Source organism: Phascolarctos cinereus, unplaced genomic scaffold, assembly GCF_003287225.1.
Source record: "Phascolarctos cinereus isolate Bilbo 61053 unplaced genomic scaffold, phaCin_HiC Scaffold_5;HRSCAF=322, whole genome shotgun sequence".
Classification (NCBI taxonomy): Eukaryota; Metazoa; Chordata; class Mammalia; order Diprotodontia; family Phascolarctidae; genus Phascolarctos; species Phascolarctos cinereus.
In genome coordinates, this window is record NW_027555958.1 from 188,273,991 (window position 1) to 188,294,525 (window position 20,535).

Genomic DNA, 20,535 nt, shown 5'->3' on the forward strand with positions numbered 1-20,535 from the left:
CATTTGCTTGTAAGGACAAGTCTAAAATACATTGTTAAGGATTTGTATGAATGAAAAATGAGGTGGGTTTGTTGTGTATCAAGAAAGGGATGTAAGGATATAAGACATGAGTAATCCAAGTGGTACGTTAGTTTCTCTAAGAAGCTTCCCTGGTTTTGAGTAGATCCTTTATGGACTATTTATAGGAAAATACAGGTAAGCATTTTACAGGTTAAGATCTGTGGATGTTAAGATCTATGACAGTTGAAGAAATACTGAAAATATATAACGGTATCAGAATGTTTATTACTATTTTTGGGGGGTGAACATGTGACTTATAGTGAAACTTGGCATAAACCTGTTGTTTGTTAGGGATTTGGTCCAAGAAAAGACCACTCTTTCAGCACCAGAAGAGCAAGATTTTGGAACATGGCTTAAGACATAGAGAGTGCCATAAAGTGTTTTCCATTTTAATAGTTTAAATTTGACTACTTTGACCACTTTATGAGATTCATTGTTCTCACTAATCCAGATCTATATGTAAATGCCTAAAACATTTTTGGGGAGAACTTTTAACGTGTATCATTAGAATAAAACCATTTCAAATTTTTTTTTTGTCAGCCTGTGTGTGTGTGTGTGTGTGTGTGTGTGTGTGTGTGTGTGTTGTTTATATGTAGAGAGAGATAGATACTGTTAAAAAAAGTCTTTTCTGAGTTGAATTATTAAACATTATTTGCTAATGTAACTTACTTTTTTTAATGACAGCTATGACTTAAATCCCACCCACAAAAAATGTGTAAGTAGATGTATGTGGACAATCATGAAATATAACTCCTTGGTTTATGGCTTCTTAGAGTAATAGAAAATCTGTAAGTTTTTTTTAACCACAAGTTTCTTATTCATTTCATCATTACGTTTTTAGGTTTTGTTATGACAGGTATTCAGATGATATAAGAATTTTTTTTAAAATATTATGTTCAGTGGTATCTGAAAATCTAGTTGTTGAGAGGTGGATTATTGTAAATATTAATGTTTTACAATTAAATGAAAACAAAATTCACATTTATAATACTGATTTTTTTTAAGGGTTCTGATGATTGCCTTGTAAAAATCTGGGCAACAGATGATGGAAGATTGTTGGCTACTTTAAGAGGCCATGCAGCTGAAATATCAGATATGGCTGTGAACTATGAAAATACCATGATAGCTGCTGGAAGTTGTGATAAAATGATTCGAGTGTGGTGTCTACGAACATGCGCTCCTTTGGCAGTTCTTCAGGGTCACAGTGCATCCATAACATCACTACAGGTAATTATTAATTTATTCAGTCACTATAAAAGTCCTCAAAGTAGGTCACTCTATTAAAATGTTATACCCCAGAAAGAAATGAGATTTATGTTCTCTTAATTTTTCTTATCTAATTATGGAGACCAGTAAGAACTGAGAAATAGAGGTGCTTTTTGTCCCTGTTTTTAAAAGTCTATATTTTTTTGAATATTGTAATTATGTCTTAGCTCTGCCAAGCATGACTGTTTCATCTGTATGTAGATGATTCCCAGATCTTCATATATAGCCTTTAGCCCTCTCCTGACTTTCCAGTATCATATGTTGCTTTTTGGACATGAGGAACAGAATGTCTGATAGGCATCTCAAATCCAGCATGTCTAAAACAGAACACATCTTTTCTCCCAAACACTGTGCCTTCAGCTTCTTTATTGTTGATGGTACCATCCTCCAAAGTCACCTAGGCTTGCAACCTTAGAATTATCTTCAACTCCTCTCTCACACTCACTCCACATATCCAGTTTTTTGCCAAGTCTTATCATTTCCAGTTTCTACCTTAAAACATCTCTTATATTCATCTTGTTCTTTCCACTCACAAACTGTTAGCACCATGCACCTGGACTATTGAAGTAGCCTTCTAATTGATCTCTCTGCCTCATCTCTTCCTACTATTCACTCAGCCATCAGAGTGATTTTCCCAAAGACAAACATCTTATATTGATTCCTCACCCTTCTCTGTCCTCCTTGATTGTATAAATTTTAGTGGTTTTCTGTTGCGTCCAGGATCATATATAAAATGTTACATTCAGCATTTAAAGCTCTTCACAACCCATTCAGTTTTTCGAATTGTCTTATACTTTTTCTCCGTTTCATGTACCTACTTGCCTTCTTGATTTTCTTTGTATATGACACTCCATCTCCCAATCTCAGCCTTTCTACTGACTGTCCCCCCCCATGCCTTGTATGCTTGCCCTCTTTGCCTCTGCATATGTCTTGACCTCCTTGGCTTCTTTTAAGACTCAGTCCAAATTCTACCTTTTCTAGGAAGTTCTTCCCAGTCTTCACCGCTTATAGTGTCTTTATTCTGGGATTACTTCCCATCTGCTCTGTGTATATGGTGTTATGTAGTTGTTTGCATGTTATTTTTATTCGTTAGAATGTGAGCTCCTTAAGGGCAAGGACCATACTTTTGCTTTTCTTTGTATCCCTAATACGTGGTACGGTGCCTAGCACATAGTAAATGCTTACTTAATAAATGCTTATTGACTGACGATCTCCCTGTGCTTCTTAGCTTCATAATTTGCAAAATCTTTGAGGCCCCTTCTAGCTTTAGATATATGAGTGATTCTGTGTTATTTGATAGACTTTACTTGAGTGTTTCAATGTTAATTTTTGGTACTATGTAACTTGTTTTATTTGTTACTATTTTTAAGGCAGCAAACAGGGCCATTATGAATTTTATTATTTGAAGGAAATGTTATGTTTGAATAAAGATTCTCTTTTCTTTCTGTTCTTGTTTTTCAGTTTTCTCCATTATGCAGTGGCTCAAAGAGATATCTCTCTTCTACAGGGGCAGATGGCACAATATGTTTTTGGCTGTGGGATGCTGGAACCCTTAAAATAAAGTCAGTTTTTTTTTTAAATGTACAATAGAAATGATGTGTTTTGTTTAAGATTGCATTTTTTAAGTATTTCAAAAAGTAAACTATAAAAACAATTCTTTTTCCTCTGCCAGAAACTGGCATTTGAGTAAATTAAAATTTTGCCCAAGTAATAATATGGATCTTTGTTCCTTTTTCTTTTTTCTTAAATATACCCTGGTTTTTATTTCATGATTCATAGCTAGAGTTTCATCATTTTTACATTATTTCATGCTTTTATTCTTTTTTTACAGTTCCTTTATATTATCTTTCATTTTAGAACCCTTTTAGTGTAAAATAGTTCTCTAACCACACTTTAGGAAGTATCAAACCAACTGATTCTGTTGTCAATTATAGGCATTCTGAGATTTAGTTTTGATTTAGAGAAACCATTAGGACAGTATTTCCTAAGATGCCTAATTTCACTAAACCGGAGGTGAAAATACTATTTTGTTTATCCTTTCTTCCTGTTATAATAGAGTTCCTCTTTGTTGAAACTTTCCTTTGGTTAGAATAGGATTGTGAAATCGATTCAGTGCTAGAGGTGGCCATTTTATCACCATGGAACAAGTAACTTCCGTATTAAACCCAATGAATTGCTTGTTATCCCTTCCACAGCATGGGGGTTAGAGAAATTGTGCCCCCCTCGAGCTAGAAAATCTGTATAAAAATTTTTGACCCTCCCTTTGTACCAGAAATGTCTGAATTATTATGGTATTAAAAGATAAACTATGTTGATATTATACAATATGATATACATATATTTTATGCATTTCCGAGTTTCTAAACTTTTTCTATGTCATCTGCTGGCCTTAGTGTGTTATCTGCGGCTTCTGCAAAACTCAAAAAAAAATCCCTTTTAATTTCTTATGCTGATCCAGGATATATCAAAACCATGATGGGGAAAGTCATGTTGTGTAATAACTATTTGTTGACCATATCAAGCTTGAGGAATGTGTTATGTTTAAAATCATGATAAATTAAACATGAATCTCAATTTTATTGGGAGAAAAGAATTTAATTTTAATGATGTCCATGGTAGAAATCCATAATTTCAAAAATGTATATTTGTGCCCTTTATCTATAACTCATTGTGCTAGGTTTTGGGGTTAAAAAAAAGATAAAGACACATTTTATGCCTTCAGGGAGTTTGTTGCCCTGATCCTGAAGTCTTTTTATGGTTATGGAGACTTCCATTAAAATTTGAAATAGAAAATGAGACTAAGGAGTGAGTGCGAGGGTGATGGCTGGTGTCCAAAAGTCAATAGAAGATATGGCTTAAAAAAATAAAAGTTTGAACATTAGTTTTCCCCGTTTTTGATTTTGCTTATCACAATTATTTCTCTAAATAAATTTCTCTTTTCCTAAAGTTTATTTCTTCAGGTACATGAAGGCTCTCATAACTTAGGGCCAGTATCCTCATTTATCTGGTGTCATTGGGGAATGAGGTGTTCCACATACAGAGAATTTCCCAGGTTTTCCTTTGAAGCACTGAAAAGAATTTTAACCATTTTAAAATGGTGTTTTCCCCAAATGTATTATTCGTTGCTTTTTTAAAAGCAGGGTATGATAATATTAAATGTATTTTTCACCTTTTCTAATTGACCCAGAGCCTTAATTTTTAATAGCATATTGTAATATTCTCAGGGACAGTTAAGGTGTTTGAGGCTCCTTTTCCCTACACTGAATAACTTTAGATTGCTGTGATTTTTTTGGTTGGTATTTTCTGCCATCTTATTCCTCTTTAATGTGTTATATATTTTTATTTCTTCTACCAACAGTTATTTACTCCAGCAATGTACATGTAGTATTTAACTTGGGAAAAAATAGAAAGTTGCCTCAGGAACCAGCTTAATCAGGCTTGCTAAATACACTATTAAGTTTAACAAGTCAATAGTTCTGGCCTGAGGGTGTCATTTTTCTCCTATGGAGTAAAGTATATGAGCTTTGTGATAGCTGTTTTTCCCTCTTGTTCTTATAGTTTTGATTTCCAGAGATTTCCCAGATAAGTGGTGTATCTAATTACAGAAGAGAAGCTAACCTTTTTTTGTTTTCTGGGTATGGAAGAAATCAAGATAAATATATTAGGTCAACTGTCATCCACATTAACTGAAGGAAACAGTAAAATAGGTAACTGGTTAAACAGGTGATTTAAAAAAAAATAACACTCTACTACATTATTTACTGGGTAACACTTCCTACCTGACAATGTGGAGTTTAGGGAGTTCCAGCCCCAAACTAGCTGATTAGTTTGAAAGCTGTTTCAAGAGTGTACTGAGTCGAAGGAAGCAGACCCAGGCACAGCTAGATGAGGGAGAGAAGCATGTGAATCCTGGAAAAAAACCACAAAATCCATTTTTCATCTGTACTGAACTGAATAAATTAAGAGTTGTTTATACCTAACTTGAATAAACAGCTATATGATGCTTGATGAACAAACCTCTTACCATAATGCTTGTCAAAAAGAAAGCATCTCATAAATGCCTTTATGTTCATTCTTACCAAATTTCAATCAAAAGATATGCATTAAGGATTTGTCTTTTTAGCTCTTACATTATAGGAGTCTGAATTTACAGTATGTAACTTGAGATTTAATGTATCCCCAGTACCACCAAAGTATTTAAGTTTTTGTTATGAGCAAATTTATTTTTATAGATGGATCTTAACGATTTCTGATTATTTAACTTGTATGTTTTAGTTCATGTATAGTAAGAAAGTCAATAAATATTAAGGAAATAAAATTGTGAATTTGTTTAAAATAAAATTTTCTTAAATATTTGTTTTCTTTCATCTTTTTTTGGAGCATTCGTTATGACTAATATCTTATGAGTGTCTTCAATCTAATTCATACTAAAAAAAAATCATTACAGTTATTGTAGAACATTTTATTTTGGACCTATAGACAGGCCTATTCCATTTAGTGTTCAGAGGAAAGAAAAATTTTTAGGAAACTTTGTTTCTTCAATGATATTTTCAAATAGTTCATTGAATAAAAAATATATTTGAATGGCATAGGTAGATTATGGATAATTTCTGATTGTAGAAGCAGCTTGAAATGATCAAATTTGATCTAATTGTATCAAAGAATATTTTTCATTTCGTGTGTTTCTGAGAAAAGCTTTAAGTAGAGTTTCAGAATCCTTTTAACAATCAGTATACTATATATGTTGCAGTAAGTACCATGATTAAAATTTAATTTTGTTAAATTTCAGCAAGACAGTTTGAATTCTTTAATTTTTTTTTGGTATGAGAAATAGGAATTTTATTACTTGTAATAAAATACATAGTGCAAAAGGATATGATTAAATCATTATAACATTAAATTTGAAGGCTGATAATTCTTAACTAGGTTTCACAATTTGTACAATAGACTAATGATTCCATGCATCTGTAGATTTGAAAAAATTTCATAAACCTACTGCATGATTCATATAGTAATTGTATTATAGTTAATTTGTTGGTTAAGAAAAATAACACAATGGCACTAGTTTGAAGTTAGTAATATTTTAAATGAATTTTTATTTTAGCATTCAAAGTAGGATCTATTTCATTTGCAACAATATGTTGATTGTGCTTAATTTGTTACAGTAATTGTGGTTTTATAAGGATTTGGTGAGGGAAAGTGAAGCCAAAGACAGAGTTGCAAAATAGAAAAGGAAAAAAAGAGGGTAATTTGAAGTATTTTTTCAATGCGCAGAAGAAAATTAAAGGAAGTTGAGAACAGAAAACAGTTTTGAAAGTAACGTGTTGAATTTATGTTACATTTCAAAAATAAAGTAAGTTGTATGTAATAGATTTTTTCCCCCACATAGCCTCTTTCTCTTATCTGTGGTAAATATGGAAAAGTTTTCGGTATTGATTAAATCCTGAATAAAAATAAAATTTAAAAATAGTAATATATATTAAAAAGCATAGTATTTTATCTACTTATAGAGGTATGTTTGCTTTGTTGTTGTTGTTCAGTGTCCGACTCTTGACCCCATTTAGGATTTTCTTGGCAAAGTTACTGGAGTGATTTGCCATTTCCTTCTCCAGCCCATTTTACACATGAGGAAACTGAGTCAAACAGCTGGTTTTTTTTTAAGAAGTGACTTGCTTAGGGTCACACAGCTAGTGTTTAAGGCCAGATTTGAACTCACAGACTAGTTAGTCGTCCTTCAGGCCTGGTGTTCTATCCACTGCTCCACCCCGCTGCCTCATATTTGCTTTCTGATTTGTGAATTGTTAAAATAATTCCTTAATCTTTCCCTGGGTCTAAGAACCACTGCAGTGAGGGTGGGGTTTTTAGACTTTGAGTAGGATAATTGTGATGTAGGAAGTTTAAATTGAATCTCCTTGTTTTCTTCTGTTCAGTGGATGTGTTTTGGTATTTTGGTGACAAGTAGTTTTTCGCCTCTACTTTTTGATATTTATACTTATTTCTAGTGTTAAAAAACAGAACATGTTGTAGTAGCTAATGTAAAATTTGTTACCTAATGTGGCCCTTCTACTTAAAACTTTTGGCAAGTTACTGAACCTCTCTAATCTTCAGTTTCCTGATCCATAAAGCAAGGGATTTGGTATACATGACCAAAGTTTCTTCTAGACTTAAATCTGTGATCTTATGATTACTAGAAAAAAAGCCTTTAATAAAAGGTAGTCTTAAATTTTTTTTTCCCATTCCTGATGTAACCAGTTCCAAAAAGTGTAGCTAGGTGGTACAGTGGATAGAGTACCATTTAATGTACTCAGAAATACCTGCATTCAAATCTGGCCTCAGAGATTTACTAGCTGTGTGACTCCAAGCAACTTATTTAACATCTGTTTTCCCAACTGTGAAATAGGGATAATAGTAGCACCTACCACTCAGAGTTGTTATGAGGACAAAATGAGATAATAAATGTCAGTAGTAGTTGTTGTTACTTTTATCTATAAAGTAGAACAGAAAAAAATAATGTGGAAATATGTGTATGTGTACACATGTGCGTACATCTATATGAAAACATGAATTTCTTCTGTATAGCTTTTATTTTTTTTAAAAAGTACTTAGTAAATTTTTGAAAAGAACATAGTAAATTCAACTTTTTACTTTCAGAGTTGTCCTGCTTGTCTATTTCCTTCTGTATTTCCTTCTATTGTATTCTGTGCATTTAAAAAAGGAAAGCTTCAAGGAGCCTTTTTTCCGAATTTTTTGGGGAGGTAATTCTGTCATTAACGTTCTCTTCTGCCCTTTATACACCCTCTCAGACAAAAAGAAGAAAAACAATCAAAAAGGTAGTCTTTTTAAATGGCCTTTTCCATTTTACAAATAGTAGCTTTCCTATTGCATTAGTAGTGTGTTATACTGTTGTGCCATATGGCATACTCACAACCTGTCAAATTGGATTAAAAGTGAGTGTAACCAATAATTGTGTGTCTCCTGTGCCAGTGACCTTGGAGTCATTCTTGGTGAGTGATTATGGTAAAATTTACTGCGTAATCAGGAATTCCTAAAAACATCAATGGTAGGATTTCCACAAAATCCAATCACAAAACATAATGATTCTAAATTGTGTATAGTTGGGCAGCCATCTGTTATTTCTTGTTCAATTTCTGTCCTGTATTCATTTTGAAACCCAAGACAATTTCTGGTAGATCCCTTTAGGGATGATAATTCTAATTGTTTATTTTTTTACATTGTAGTCAAAGACCTACAAAATTTACAGAACGTCCTCGACCTGGAGTCCAAATGATCTGTTCTTCTTTTAGTGCTGGTAGGATTTTCTCTTTTTTAGCTTTCCCTCCTAGTATTTTCTATTTAGATTTTTTTTTGTTTTTAAACAGAATTTGTAATGAAATACATAATATTATATTTGTAAAAATTTTATTATTTTCCCCTTTGGGGTGGGGGAAAGGTATTAGATGTCAACTAATGATGAATGCAAAAGAATTTGGAACATTTTTGGATTTTTTCTAACCCAAGTTAGACACTTAGATTGTCATGATTTTTAGCTAAGATTACTGTTGCAGAGGAAGGGCATTCACAAAGTTCAGCACTGATCAGATTTGAAAAGAAAAGACTGGAACCTTGGATTAAGATATCTGTAACACCTTTGTATTAGAGGAAAAGAATTTAGGGGCAGCTAGGTGACATAGTGAATAGAGTACTGGCCCTGGAGTCAGGGGGACCTGAATTCAAATCTAGCCTCCAGATACTTAACACATACTAGTGAGCTGTGTGACCCTGGGCAAAGTCACTTAACCCTAATGCCTAGCAAAAAAAAAAGAAGAAGAGGAGGAGAATTTAAAGACTGAATTCTTTTATTTGAACTTTGGAAGTACCTTGTAGCTAACTAATATAGACATGTATAATTCATTGGGAGGTACTCCAGTTGCCATGCACTAACTTTTTGCATCCCTTTTTAGACTTAGGCATTTTGTAGTACAAGATATAATCTGTGTTGTGAAATTCACACTTCAGTTAAAATAACCTCTAGTTATACTTAAGAGAGGTCAGAATTTAGGGATTTTAGACATGGGCCTTAGAGATGAAAGTGTTAACTGATATAAAGAAAGCTTTACTTTATGATTTTACGGTCTGCTTGTAATTCTACTTTATTCTTCCTTCTAATTAACCTAAGATGCAGAAGATTCTTTTATTACTGAAACTAGGTGCACAAGACATGTCAAAGTAAAGTCTAGCATCACCAACAGTGTGTGATGGAAAGGGTTGCTAGATTTGGAGGCAGAGGACCTCAGTTCATGGCTCTGTTATTTACCAATTGTGTGATCTTGAGGAAATCATTTAATCTTTATTAGCCTTAATTTTCCTCATCTATAAATAAAGGAAGCTAGGCTAGATGACCTGAAATCCTTTTTAGATTTAGAAATTTATGATCCCATGAATAACTAGAAGAAAGGTGATGGTGTTACTAATACTGCTTTTCTTAGATATTTTGATTTTCATCTGATGAAAAGTTTTAGATATTTTCAAATTACTATGACAATTTCACAATACTGTTTAAAATTATTTGTCTGGATTTTAACTTCAAAATGATATGGTGTACATTTAAACTGCAACTTGAATTCCATTTATATAGTGAGATTAAAAGATTTTTAATCTTTTTGCTATTTGCTCTAAATTTTGAAAAGTTCACTAAGCATTAAATGTTCAGAAAGAAAATGAATAAGTAGAGATTTTTAATTTAGTCTCATGATAGAGATCATGATGATGTTTGTAATATTTTAGAATTCTTAACTTTTAAAGGTTATGAAACTACATTAAAGTGTTTGCTGGATCCTTTCATAGGTGGGATGTTTCTGGCCACAGGAAGTACCGATCATATTATTAGAGTTTATTTTTTTGGATCAGGTCAGCCAGAGAAAATATCAGAACTGGAGTTTCATACTGTAAGTATTATGTAAGAATTACCCTATCTAATTAAATGTCTCCGGCAGTTACATTCACATCTTTTTTCCTTTCATTTATTTGTAGGACAAAGTTGATAGCATCCAGTTTTCAAACACTAGTAGCAGGTAAGAAAATTATTGTTTATATTTTCTTCAGAAATAAGTTCTTATCTTTTAAACTATGAAATTATATAAACAACCAAAAAAACCCCAATAGCTATAAAGCTCCTTTGAAATTAATTATTTGATACTTGGGTAGATCAGAGTGAGTGGCTTTAACAACTAAAGGCAGTTCTTTGCACTGCTAGAAAGATTATAAAGACTAAATTACTGGTGAGTTAGGGATCTGCATTAGTGAATAAAATTTCCACCTTGGATATTCCTTACCTTGATGACATCACAGGTCCGTAATAAAAAAATAATAGTTGAAGTTTTTATTGTTAACTGTTAAGTGGCAAAACAAATTTTATTTCTTTGTATAAGAAATAATGTCAGTAGTCCCTGTTTTATAATATAAGACATCAATTATATGTGTATGTCTTTAAGTTATACTGAAATTTGGGATGATCCATATCCTTATAAATGTGTCTTCATTTACATTATGTTGGGAAAAAAGTATTCATTTTCAACTTTATTTGAGTCTTACCCCATATGTTGCCTGTAAATGATGTATTACATAAAGTTGTGTATTATTTGAAAACCCATAGTTGTAATGTAATATTTACTCTTATATTCTTTATTGGAAGGGATGAAGGGATATATAGTATTGGACATTTATTTCACACCCCAGTAACTACAGAGGATTTGGTGCAGAACTAAGTTGCTTGCTGCATCCAGTATTCTAGGATACTGAAGAATGGTCCCAAACCACCTTTGAAGCTTGATTTTTTTCAGTGCCGATTACTGGTACCAGTAAATTCACATTAAAAGTTAGGCAAATGTTGAGTATCAATAGTTTTCAAAAATTTAGGGAATTATTTTTAAGAGTACTTTTTAATTTAGTGTTATAAATGTAGGCATATGAAGAGACATGTTTGTAAGGTATTTTACAGAGTAGAGGTCAGGAAAATAAATGCTTAAAGCTATTTGTGTTTTTCTTCTTACTAGGTTTGTAAGCGGGAGTCGTGATGGAACAGCCCGAATTTGGCAGTTTAAGAGAAAAGAGTGGAAAAGTATTTTGTTAGATATGGCTACTCGTCCAGCAGGGTAAGATATCAAACTTGAAAAATTGCTTAGATATAGGTCATTCAGATATATTACTAGTTACAGTAGATTTAATCTACAATGCTAAGATTGATGCAAGAAAAACCTTTGATAATTAAAGTTGGTGAAAAGTGGTATGGGATACATCGGTGTGTGGTGGAGCATAATGGAAATTTTTGCTTAGAAAATAAATAACCACTTGTTAACAGTGTAGTAGGTATTCTTGAATAGGTGTATGTATGATGGAGACGTAGCTAGGTGGCTCAGTGGATGGAGCACTGGGCCTGGAATCCAGAAGACTTGACTTCAAATCTAGCCTCAGGCACTTAATACCTGTGTGACCCTGGGCAAGTCACTTAACTGCTCTTTGCTTTAATCCACTGAAAAAGGAAATGGTAAAATCCAGTGTCTTTGCCAAGAAAGCCTCATGGACAGTATGGTCCCTAGGGTCAGGAAGAGTTAGACATGACTGAACAGTTTCATTAAATGATGAAGTGGAAAGAAAGCTGCATCTAGACTTGGGGTCTGGGTTTGAATCTCAGTGTTGCCATTTATTACTTATATGTCTAAGTCACTTAAATTTCCTTTTGTCTTTGATTTTCTCATTCCTAAAATTGAAAGGTGTGACTCAATAATGTTTAAGGTCTCTTCTAGTTCTGAAACTTAGAACCAATGTCTTTACGCCACATATTATCCCACATATTTGATAAAATTCCAAATCTGGCATTTCTACCTTCACATATATTGCATGTGGACCTTTCCATTCACACAGCTACCACCGTGATTCAGGCCCACATCACCTCTCACAAAAGTTGCAATAACCTCTTAAGTGAAAATGTCAGTTTTTTTCTTTGACCTATAGGAACCCTTTAAAACTAATCCATCTAAAATAGTGGGATAGTTATGATATAAGCCAATGAGTTTTTTCCTGTCCCAGTCTTAAATGTATTTAACACAAATGTTCTTGCTTATATTCAGCATCTTAAAATTTTTCTTTGAGGGGTGGAAAGTGGCCGGTGGTGAGGCAGACAAGTAATTTGTCTCTGGGTCATAAAAGTATAAAGTCAGTAGTAGAGCTGAACTATGAGTCTAGTTTTCTGAATTTAAATCGAAGTAGCTATTTTTCTTCAACATTATTACTACTAATAATAGTGTTCATTTTTGTTAATAACAAATAATAAAACTTATTCAGATTTCTATGGTACCAGAATTTTACCTAATGTAAAAAATTTGGTCAAAATAATGTTTTTATTACTTTCAGACAAAACCTGCAAGGGGTAGAAGACAAAATCACAAAACTTAAAGTAACTATGGTAGCATGGGACCGTCATGACAACACTGTTATAACTGCTGTTAATAATATGACATTGAAAGTCTGGAATTCTTATACTGGTCAACTTATTCATGTACTTATGGTAAGAAGAATCTTCCAATTTTAATTTGGTAGATTTACTTAATATTAATAGATAACTATTAAGTTAGCTTATATCAAAATGCTGTTTCCCTGGAACACATGTAACAAGGGAACAAAGGAATCATAGTAATATACACTTGTCATTTTACTCTGAACTTCTGAAAATGGGGTTGGGGATTGAAACTTTGCAGGGAGCAAAAGAAATAACCCTTTTCTGATGTGCTGCTGTCAAATCTAACTGTTGGTTGATTTGGAAGAGCATTATACAAATAATCCCCTACATGAGAATCGTCAAACATAGCATCCATACCACTCCCAAAAGTGGTTAAATCGAATTAAAATGTAATTGGGAAATTAATAAAAATATAATGAAACAGATATTGTTAATGTGTAATTTTCTAAGTTAATAAATATGTGTCTGCAGGGATCTTATGTATGGTTTAATGGCTGTTATTTCTATTTGAGTTTGATATACTGCCTTACATCACTATGTGATATCTGACTTTGGACATTTATGTCATCTTAGCTTAGTTTTAATTCTAATTCTAGGGCCTTTCCTCTGTTAATTATTTCCTTTTCATCTTGCATATAGGATTGTTCAGTGTGTGTGTGTGTTGTTTGCATGTTGTCTTCTCCATTAGACTATAGTTTCTTTGAGGGCAGAGACTGTCTTTTTTCTCTTCTTGTATCCCTAGAATTTAGCATGGTGCCTGGCACATAGTAGGTACTTAATCTTGATTTATTGATAGCTTAGTATTTGAGGTATTTATTTTACCAAGTAAATTTTAAGAAATTTATCAAAATAAAGTAATTTCTGGAAGTATTCTAAAATATGTGCTGTATTAGTGTTGCATTGTTAATTTTGCTATATTGTCAGTGGTTTTAACTTGGAAATTACATGTTTCAGGGCCATGAAGATGAAGTATTTGTTCTTGAACCACATCCATTTGATCCTAGAGTTCTTTTTTCTGCTGGCCATGATGGAAATGTGATAGTATGGGACCTGGCTAGAGGAGTCAAAATTCGTTCTTATTTCAACATGGTAATTGTCTATGCCTTAGATTTTTATATATTTATGTATATATGTATATATATACATATATCATACTTAAGATTTCAGTGTTTTCTAACTGCTGGCATTCTACATAGTGCAAAAGAATTTCATTTAAAATTGGCCCATAAAAAATAGGTAAACTTTTAGGCCCCAATATTTTTGAGGCATTTCAAATAACTTTTATAAAAGAAAGATACATGTTAAGTACTAGTTAACAATCACTTTTTCTGGAGTGTTTTGACTCCATAATCTTTGCTTTAACATTTTCCACTTCAGTAAATAAAGGTGTTTATTTTCATCTTAACGCTGAAAACTTTGTTGTGGAAAATTTAAATTAAAATTTTTTTGTCTCAAATTTATTTACTCAAAGCATTTTGTACTATGCCTCCGCGTTGTGATTAGTAGTTTAGTTTTCAGTATTCACTCAACAGTTATAAACATGTAACTGTGTGTAAGACATTATTAGGTGCTGTGGCCAGAACTTCAAAAATGAAACCAATTTTGCCCTCAAGAGCTTACATTCTACTGAATGACAATAATTATAATGCATATATTGTTTGAAGGTTTGCTCAATGCACAATATTTTATTTTAGTTTTCTTATTTGAGCATCATAACAACTTTGTAGGTACTTGTTACTTTACTCTTGATACTTGCACATTGTAGGTGAGGAAACTGAGGCAATAAGAAGTTAAGTGTCTTGCCTACAGTTAAACAGATAGTGAATTTCAGCTGTGGAAGTTGAATCTCCCAGGTCTTCTGTGCTTCCAAATCCAACAACAAATCTCATCTGTATTATGGTGCTGGCTCCTAGTGTTAAAACCTAGGAATCTAAATTACCTGTGTGCATTTAAGTCATGTCATTAGAATGCAAGCTCTGGAATGTCTTACCAGGAGGGAAGGGGTTTTTTTTATGGCTTTGTGATTATGTCTAATATTGAAAGGTCAGCTAAATTAAGAGAGACTTTTCATCAGGTTGACTTCAGGGTAATAATTATTTGGTTGTAGCAACTCTTTGTGACTGTCTGCTAAGTTTCATAGTATTTGCGGTCTGCATCATTGGGTGTTACTTAAAAAATCATGGATCACGGAAGTATTAAAGTATACAGCTACATTATATGTAGTGCCATCATTTGGGATAGGATTGGGGGTTTCTTGAATGTGAGGGAGAAAAATAAGTTTTCAGAATTTTGGGACACATAAATGGAGTGTGTGTGTATGAGAGAGAGAAAGGGAGGGAGGTTGTAATTGTAGTCAATGCTTATTAGAAATGTAATAGGGCAGGTAGGTGGCACAGTGGATAGAGTTCCAGGCCTGGAGTCAGAAAGACTCATATTCCTGAGTTCAAATCAGACCTCAGACGCTAGCTGTGTGACTTTGGGCAAGTCACTTACCCTGTTTAACTTAATCCACTGGAGAAGGAAATGGCAACCACTCCAGTATCTTTGCCAAGAAAACCCCAAATGGGATCATGAAGAATCGGACATGCCTGAAAAGTGATTGAACAACAACAGAATACTTAAAAATTTATATCCAAAGCATTTTTAAAATTTTCCAAATGTAATCATAAAATCAAATTCTGACTGCTGAAGGGGCCAGTTATTTCTTAAATATGTTAAACTGCAATGTACTTTTAAACCACATGTAGGCATACTTCCTAAAGTTGGGAGCTTTCCCCCTAGGTTTCAGGTTAATTTCTGATTTAAATATTTTTGGTTCAGTGTGGATCCGTGGGGCTTTATTTATGCTTATTTTTATGCTATAATTCTCTACCCTTTTTTATACCATGTAGAAAGCATGCCTCCATTGGGATTATGCCAAGGCTTTTCATAATTTAATCACTTTTTTAAACCCAGTACTCCATTCTCTATTTCTTCCATTGAAAGGGTAGGAAAATATTCAGCTCTTAGCTTCATGGCGAAGGAATTTTTAATACGTTAGGTAAAACGATGTAGTCTAAAGAAAGTATTGTAAATATTGTAGCCAGTATAATTGGCAAAATAATTTTATAAAAAGAAAGTTTGGCATGGATATTTGAGTACTATAGTGCCCTTGAAAAACAACTGGCCACCAATGAATGAATTCGTGTTTTTGACTATTAACCACAATGAAATTATTTCCTGCTAATGAGATAGTAGGTAGTGAAAAAAGTTCTGAGACATAGAGGTTAATTCATTTTAAAATGATGGTATTGTTATGCCTTTGATACTCATGTGATAAGTGGTAAGGTATGAGTCAGATATCCGTTTTCAAACTAGAGGATTGTTAATGTGTTACAAAAGTAGGTTAAGAGTCAGGAACCAAGGTGACCCTCAAGTCACAGTAGGCTCTTTAAATACATATTTAGGGCTTTTACCTTCTTCTCTACTAAGAAAGTCTGTACCATCTTTTTGGTCCTCATCATCTCAACTAGACCATCACTATGTCTTCCTGATTTTTCTCTGTACATCCAGACTTTCTGTTTTCCAATTCACCCTCCAAACAACCACGAAATTGGTATGCCTAAAACATCTGATCATGTTACTCCCCTACTCAAAAATCTTTCACAGCTCCTTATTGTTACCTCTAGAATAAAACATAAACTGATCGGCCTGGCATTTAATGCTCTGCACAAACTGCTTCTCACCTTTCCAGACCTACTTTATAATTGTTTATCTCTGTATACTTCTTTCTAGTGAGTCTGGCCCTAAATCTCTTCCTCATATATGAGAGTAAATCTCTAGCATCTGCTTTTGCCCAAGTGATCCCCTATATATGGAACACACTCCATCTTTAGCAATTCTTACAGAATCCCAACCTTGTTTCAAAATACAGGTGTAGCCTCCTTTATAAAACTTTTCATGAGGCCTCTGGTTTGGCCTTTTGAAATTATTTCATGTACACTCTATAAGAACACAGACTCTAGAGTTAGAGGAGCTGGATTGAAATCTTGCTTCTGATTCTTACTGCCCGTGTGGCCTCTCCTAGGGCCTCAATTTTCTTAACTATAAATGGGGTTTTTGAACTAGAACACCTCTGAGATTGCTTTCAGCTCTAGATTTTCCTGTGGTCTCTCTCCATAAGCTCCTAAAAGGCTTGGACTGTTCCGTTCTTTTTTCTGCCTTCAGCACCTGGCACATAGTAAGCACTTAAAATTGAATGAGGTTCTGTGTATCTCTAGCCTAGCCTTGGCTTCAATTAGAGTTTTAGTCTTGGAGCCCTCATGTTTGTATCAAAACAGTGCCCCCAGTAGGATGCCGTTCTTGCTGCTGCTATGCTTAACCTTCCTACATTTCATTCCTGTCCTAGTCTTCATCTCGTCTCTCTTCCTCTTCATCTCACCAGACCCCAGTCTCCTAAATTCAATTTCTTTGTTTGTAGAATGAGAATAAAAATAATAATACCTACGTTATGGAGTTGTTGTAAGGATAAAATGTAATAATATACAGAAAGTGCTTTACATGCCTTAAAGTACTATGGCAAGGTCAGTTCTAACTCTCAGGTGAGAGAGAGCATATCTGGCAACCTCGTTGTAGTAATGTAGTAGTGGGAGAGATATGTAATAATTCCTATAAACCTTAAGTCTATTTCTTGGACCACACTTTTGTGCAGATGGGTTTTCTAGAGATAAATTATTCTTTAGTCTTTCTATTATATCTCATTAACTTGTATGAATAAAATAATACAAATGTGCTAATCCAAACAATAGATAGGTATAAAATCTTCACATCAGTTTCCAAAATAAAATGTATGCATTATGCATGAGATGTATATTTGTGTGTACACATGTATTATAATCCTAAAAAATTTATAGTCTAAGAATACTAGCTAAAATGATTTTTTTGGCCTGTAAAATTTGCCCAACCTTGTCCCAGTTATTAGGAAGATTTTTTACAAATGCATAAAAATATATTTGTAAACCTAATGTAAGTATTCAGGTGGACATTTACTTTTTTCTTTCTTTTTTCTATTCTTTGTCTTCTTGGTTTAGAGATTTCAGTATCACTGTATTAAAGAAGGAAGTATATATATTATATAAAATATCTTTTGTTTACTTAAACAGATCAAAATTTGTGGTCAATTTTTACCATCATTATTTACAAGATGCATTAGTTGATTATTTCGCAGGACAGCTCCCCTCTCTATTTTAGGGATAAACCTCTTTGGGTTTTTCCAGCAAAGTAATTAATAGTACTTTAGCATAGTATACACAAGGGGCCCCTCTTTTCATAGGCAAATATGTAGCCAAGTCTCCCTGGAAGGCAGTGCACTAAATGTAGGGTGTACTGTCTTCTTTTTCTTTAATCTTCTACTCTCACTGTACAAACTAGCAGAGTTTTCCTTGTGCTTATTTTAATGAAAGGGTAGAGGAAAATCTCATGAAAGTACAATAAATATGTAGTCAGCATGTGTATAGGACTTGAAAATATAATTTTGTTTTATCCTCACAACCACTTGTGAGGTAGATGCTATTATTATCCCCATTTTCTAGATGATGAAACTAAAGTAGATATGGTTTAGTTGATTTTCCCAGGGTCATACACCCAGTAAGTATCTGAAGCTGTATTTGAACTTGAATTTTCCTGATTCGAGCTCTCTATCTACTGTTTTAGCCAGTTGCACAGCTAAAAAGTTTAGAGAGATAGATCCCTGTGTTGAGGGTATATAATCGAGCCCTCCCCCGTTGATTGATCCTCTGTATGGCAAAGAGAAGAAGGACTCATAATTTTTCTCCTGTGAAGTAAGAAAGTCACACTAATATCCTACTCTATAAAATTCCCACAATATATTATAATAATATTGTACATATACATGCATGTCACGAACATTTATATATTTATCTCTTTGCTTATTTATTTCCAAGCCTGTTGCAAAGATGCAACCAAAGAGACCTGAATAAATGTGCATGCACACTTATATAAATATATATGTACGTATGTAAACGTGAATTTGACCACCAATGTTGGTATCAGGTTATCCCATAAGGAATGTATTAAACCTATTTTAAGATGAGATGAAATCTTTTAGCATTCTCTATCCTTAAATATTTCTCTTTTTTTTGTTTTTAAAGATTTATTGGAGAAACGTAAGGGCTAGGGGAAAATCACCATGTGTTACATAAAATGAAGAGGTTAAACTGGATGAACTCTTAAAGCTCCTTCTAGCTCTGATTTTGTGAACTGAGTGGGATAGAGACCACTTACCCAAATAAAAATTCAGAGGTTTCTCTCAGTAGAAACAGAAGTTTTATTCTAGCAAGTCTCTCGCAAGAATTGGGCATCACCTACCCAGGGCAGACTGGAGTAGGGAGGCAGGATACAAGCAGCAAGCAAGCAGTTATATAGCCCTAGACAAACAAATTCTAAGAAAACCTCACCCTCCCACCTTTTAACCTGAATCTCTTTATCCCGGTTGGTTGAGGTAAGAGACCTTACATTTCTATCCAGAGACTAAGAGATACATTTTACCCAAAACAAGCTTGGGAACTAGAAGATTGCCTTATTTGGCAAAGATAAGGCTGGGGTGGTGGTTACAAAACAAGGGAGGGGGTGGGCAACAGATGTATGACCGATCACAAGATTTACAGGAAACTGAAACTTAGGCCCAGCTAATGCTAAAGCCTTAACTAAATTTTGGGGCATAGCTTCCATTTCATATGGGAAACTTTCACTTGTCCCACACAGAACCTATTGTGAATAAAAAGCAAACACTTGTCTGTAGGCAGTCCTAACCAAGTTCAAAGAAAGGTAATCAATAGAATGTCTGTGTCAATAGAGGGAGGAAGATTTCCATATTGAAATTATAGATTTATGAATCATTGAAGTATTTAATATAGACGTTTTTAGCACTCACGGCTACTTATTTCACAAAATTGAGACCTGAACACACTCAGTCCATTTCAAATCTTATTTCTAGCTCAGTCATGTTAAATGTTGTTTACTTCCTGTGAGGGTGATTTTAGTTAGGACAGCATCCTCTTTGGGTAGGAACATTTTTAGAGACTTTTGTTTCTAGATTGAAGATACTTTGTCTTCCCAAATGTGGGCCCTAGAAGTCCTTTCTTTTACTCTTTTGCTCCCTTTCTTAGCTTACTTTATCACATTTTATAAAGGGCAAGTAAGAAACTAAGACAATCACTTAAGATTATTTAAAAGTTTGATAATATTTTTTGTTGGTGGAAGAAAGATTTTTTTGTTCTTTGTCCATTAACAAGAATATTTAATATTGAAAAGTATGTTTATTTTTATTCCCAAATGTATTATAGTAGCTATTGGAAAATAGTTTGGAATATTTAATAAAATTTCTTTTAAAATAAATTTTAGTCAAATCACTTTTTAAAATATCTTCTAGAAAACCATTGCTGGGAAACATAAAAATTGTAACTTCAAAATACTAAAAGGCCTGTTCTTAATTCTTGGCTCTGGCATTGTGTGGTACTGACCAAGTCACTTTCCTTTCTCTGTGAATAACAAAAGAAAGAACTATGTGAAGTATTTTTTGCAAACCTTAAAGTTCTTTATAAGTGACTTAATATTATCACTTTGACATCGGAATTTGCTTTTAAAAATTTACTACAGAGGAAACATTCTTATTTCTTACTTTTAGAGGTTCATTT

The 20,535-nt window shown here is 33.4% G+C and overlaps 1 protein-coding gene across 2 annotated transcripts in view; it reads left to right on the forward strand.

Annotated features, from left to right (window-relative positions):
- Positions 1-20,535, forward strand: part of PHIP (PHIP subunit of CUL4-Ring ligase complex) — a 199,422-nt gene that overhangs the window by 63,957 nt on the left and 114,930 nt on the right. For both annotated transcript variants that reach the window (XM_020975528.2, XM_020975529.2), the window contains exons 8-15: positions 1,066-1,287; positions 2,788-2,888; positions 8,565-8,635; positions 10,171-10,271; positions 10,357-10,397; positions 11,379-11,477; positions 12,736-12,889; positions 13,796-13,930. In XM_020975528.2, coding sequence (XP_020831187.1) covers positions 1,066-1,287; positions 2,788-2,888; positions 8,565-8,635; positions 10,171-10,271; positions 10,357-10,397; positions 11,379-11,477; positions 12,736-12,889; positions 13,796-13,930 — 924 coding nt within the window. The remainder of the gene's footprint in view (positions 1-1,065; positions 1,288-2,787; positions 2,889-8,564; positions 8,636-10,170; positions 10,272-10,356; positions 10,398-11,378; positions 11,478-12,735; positions 12,890-13,795; positions 13,931-20,535) is intronic.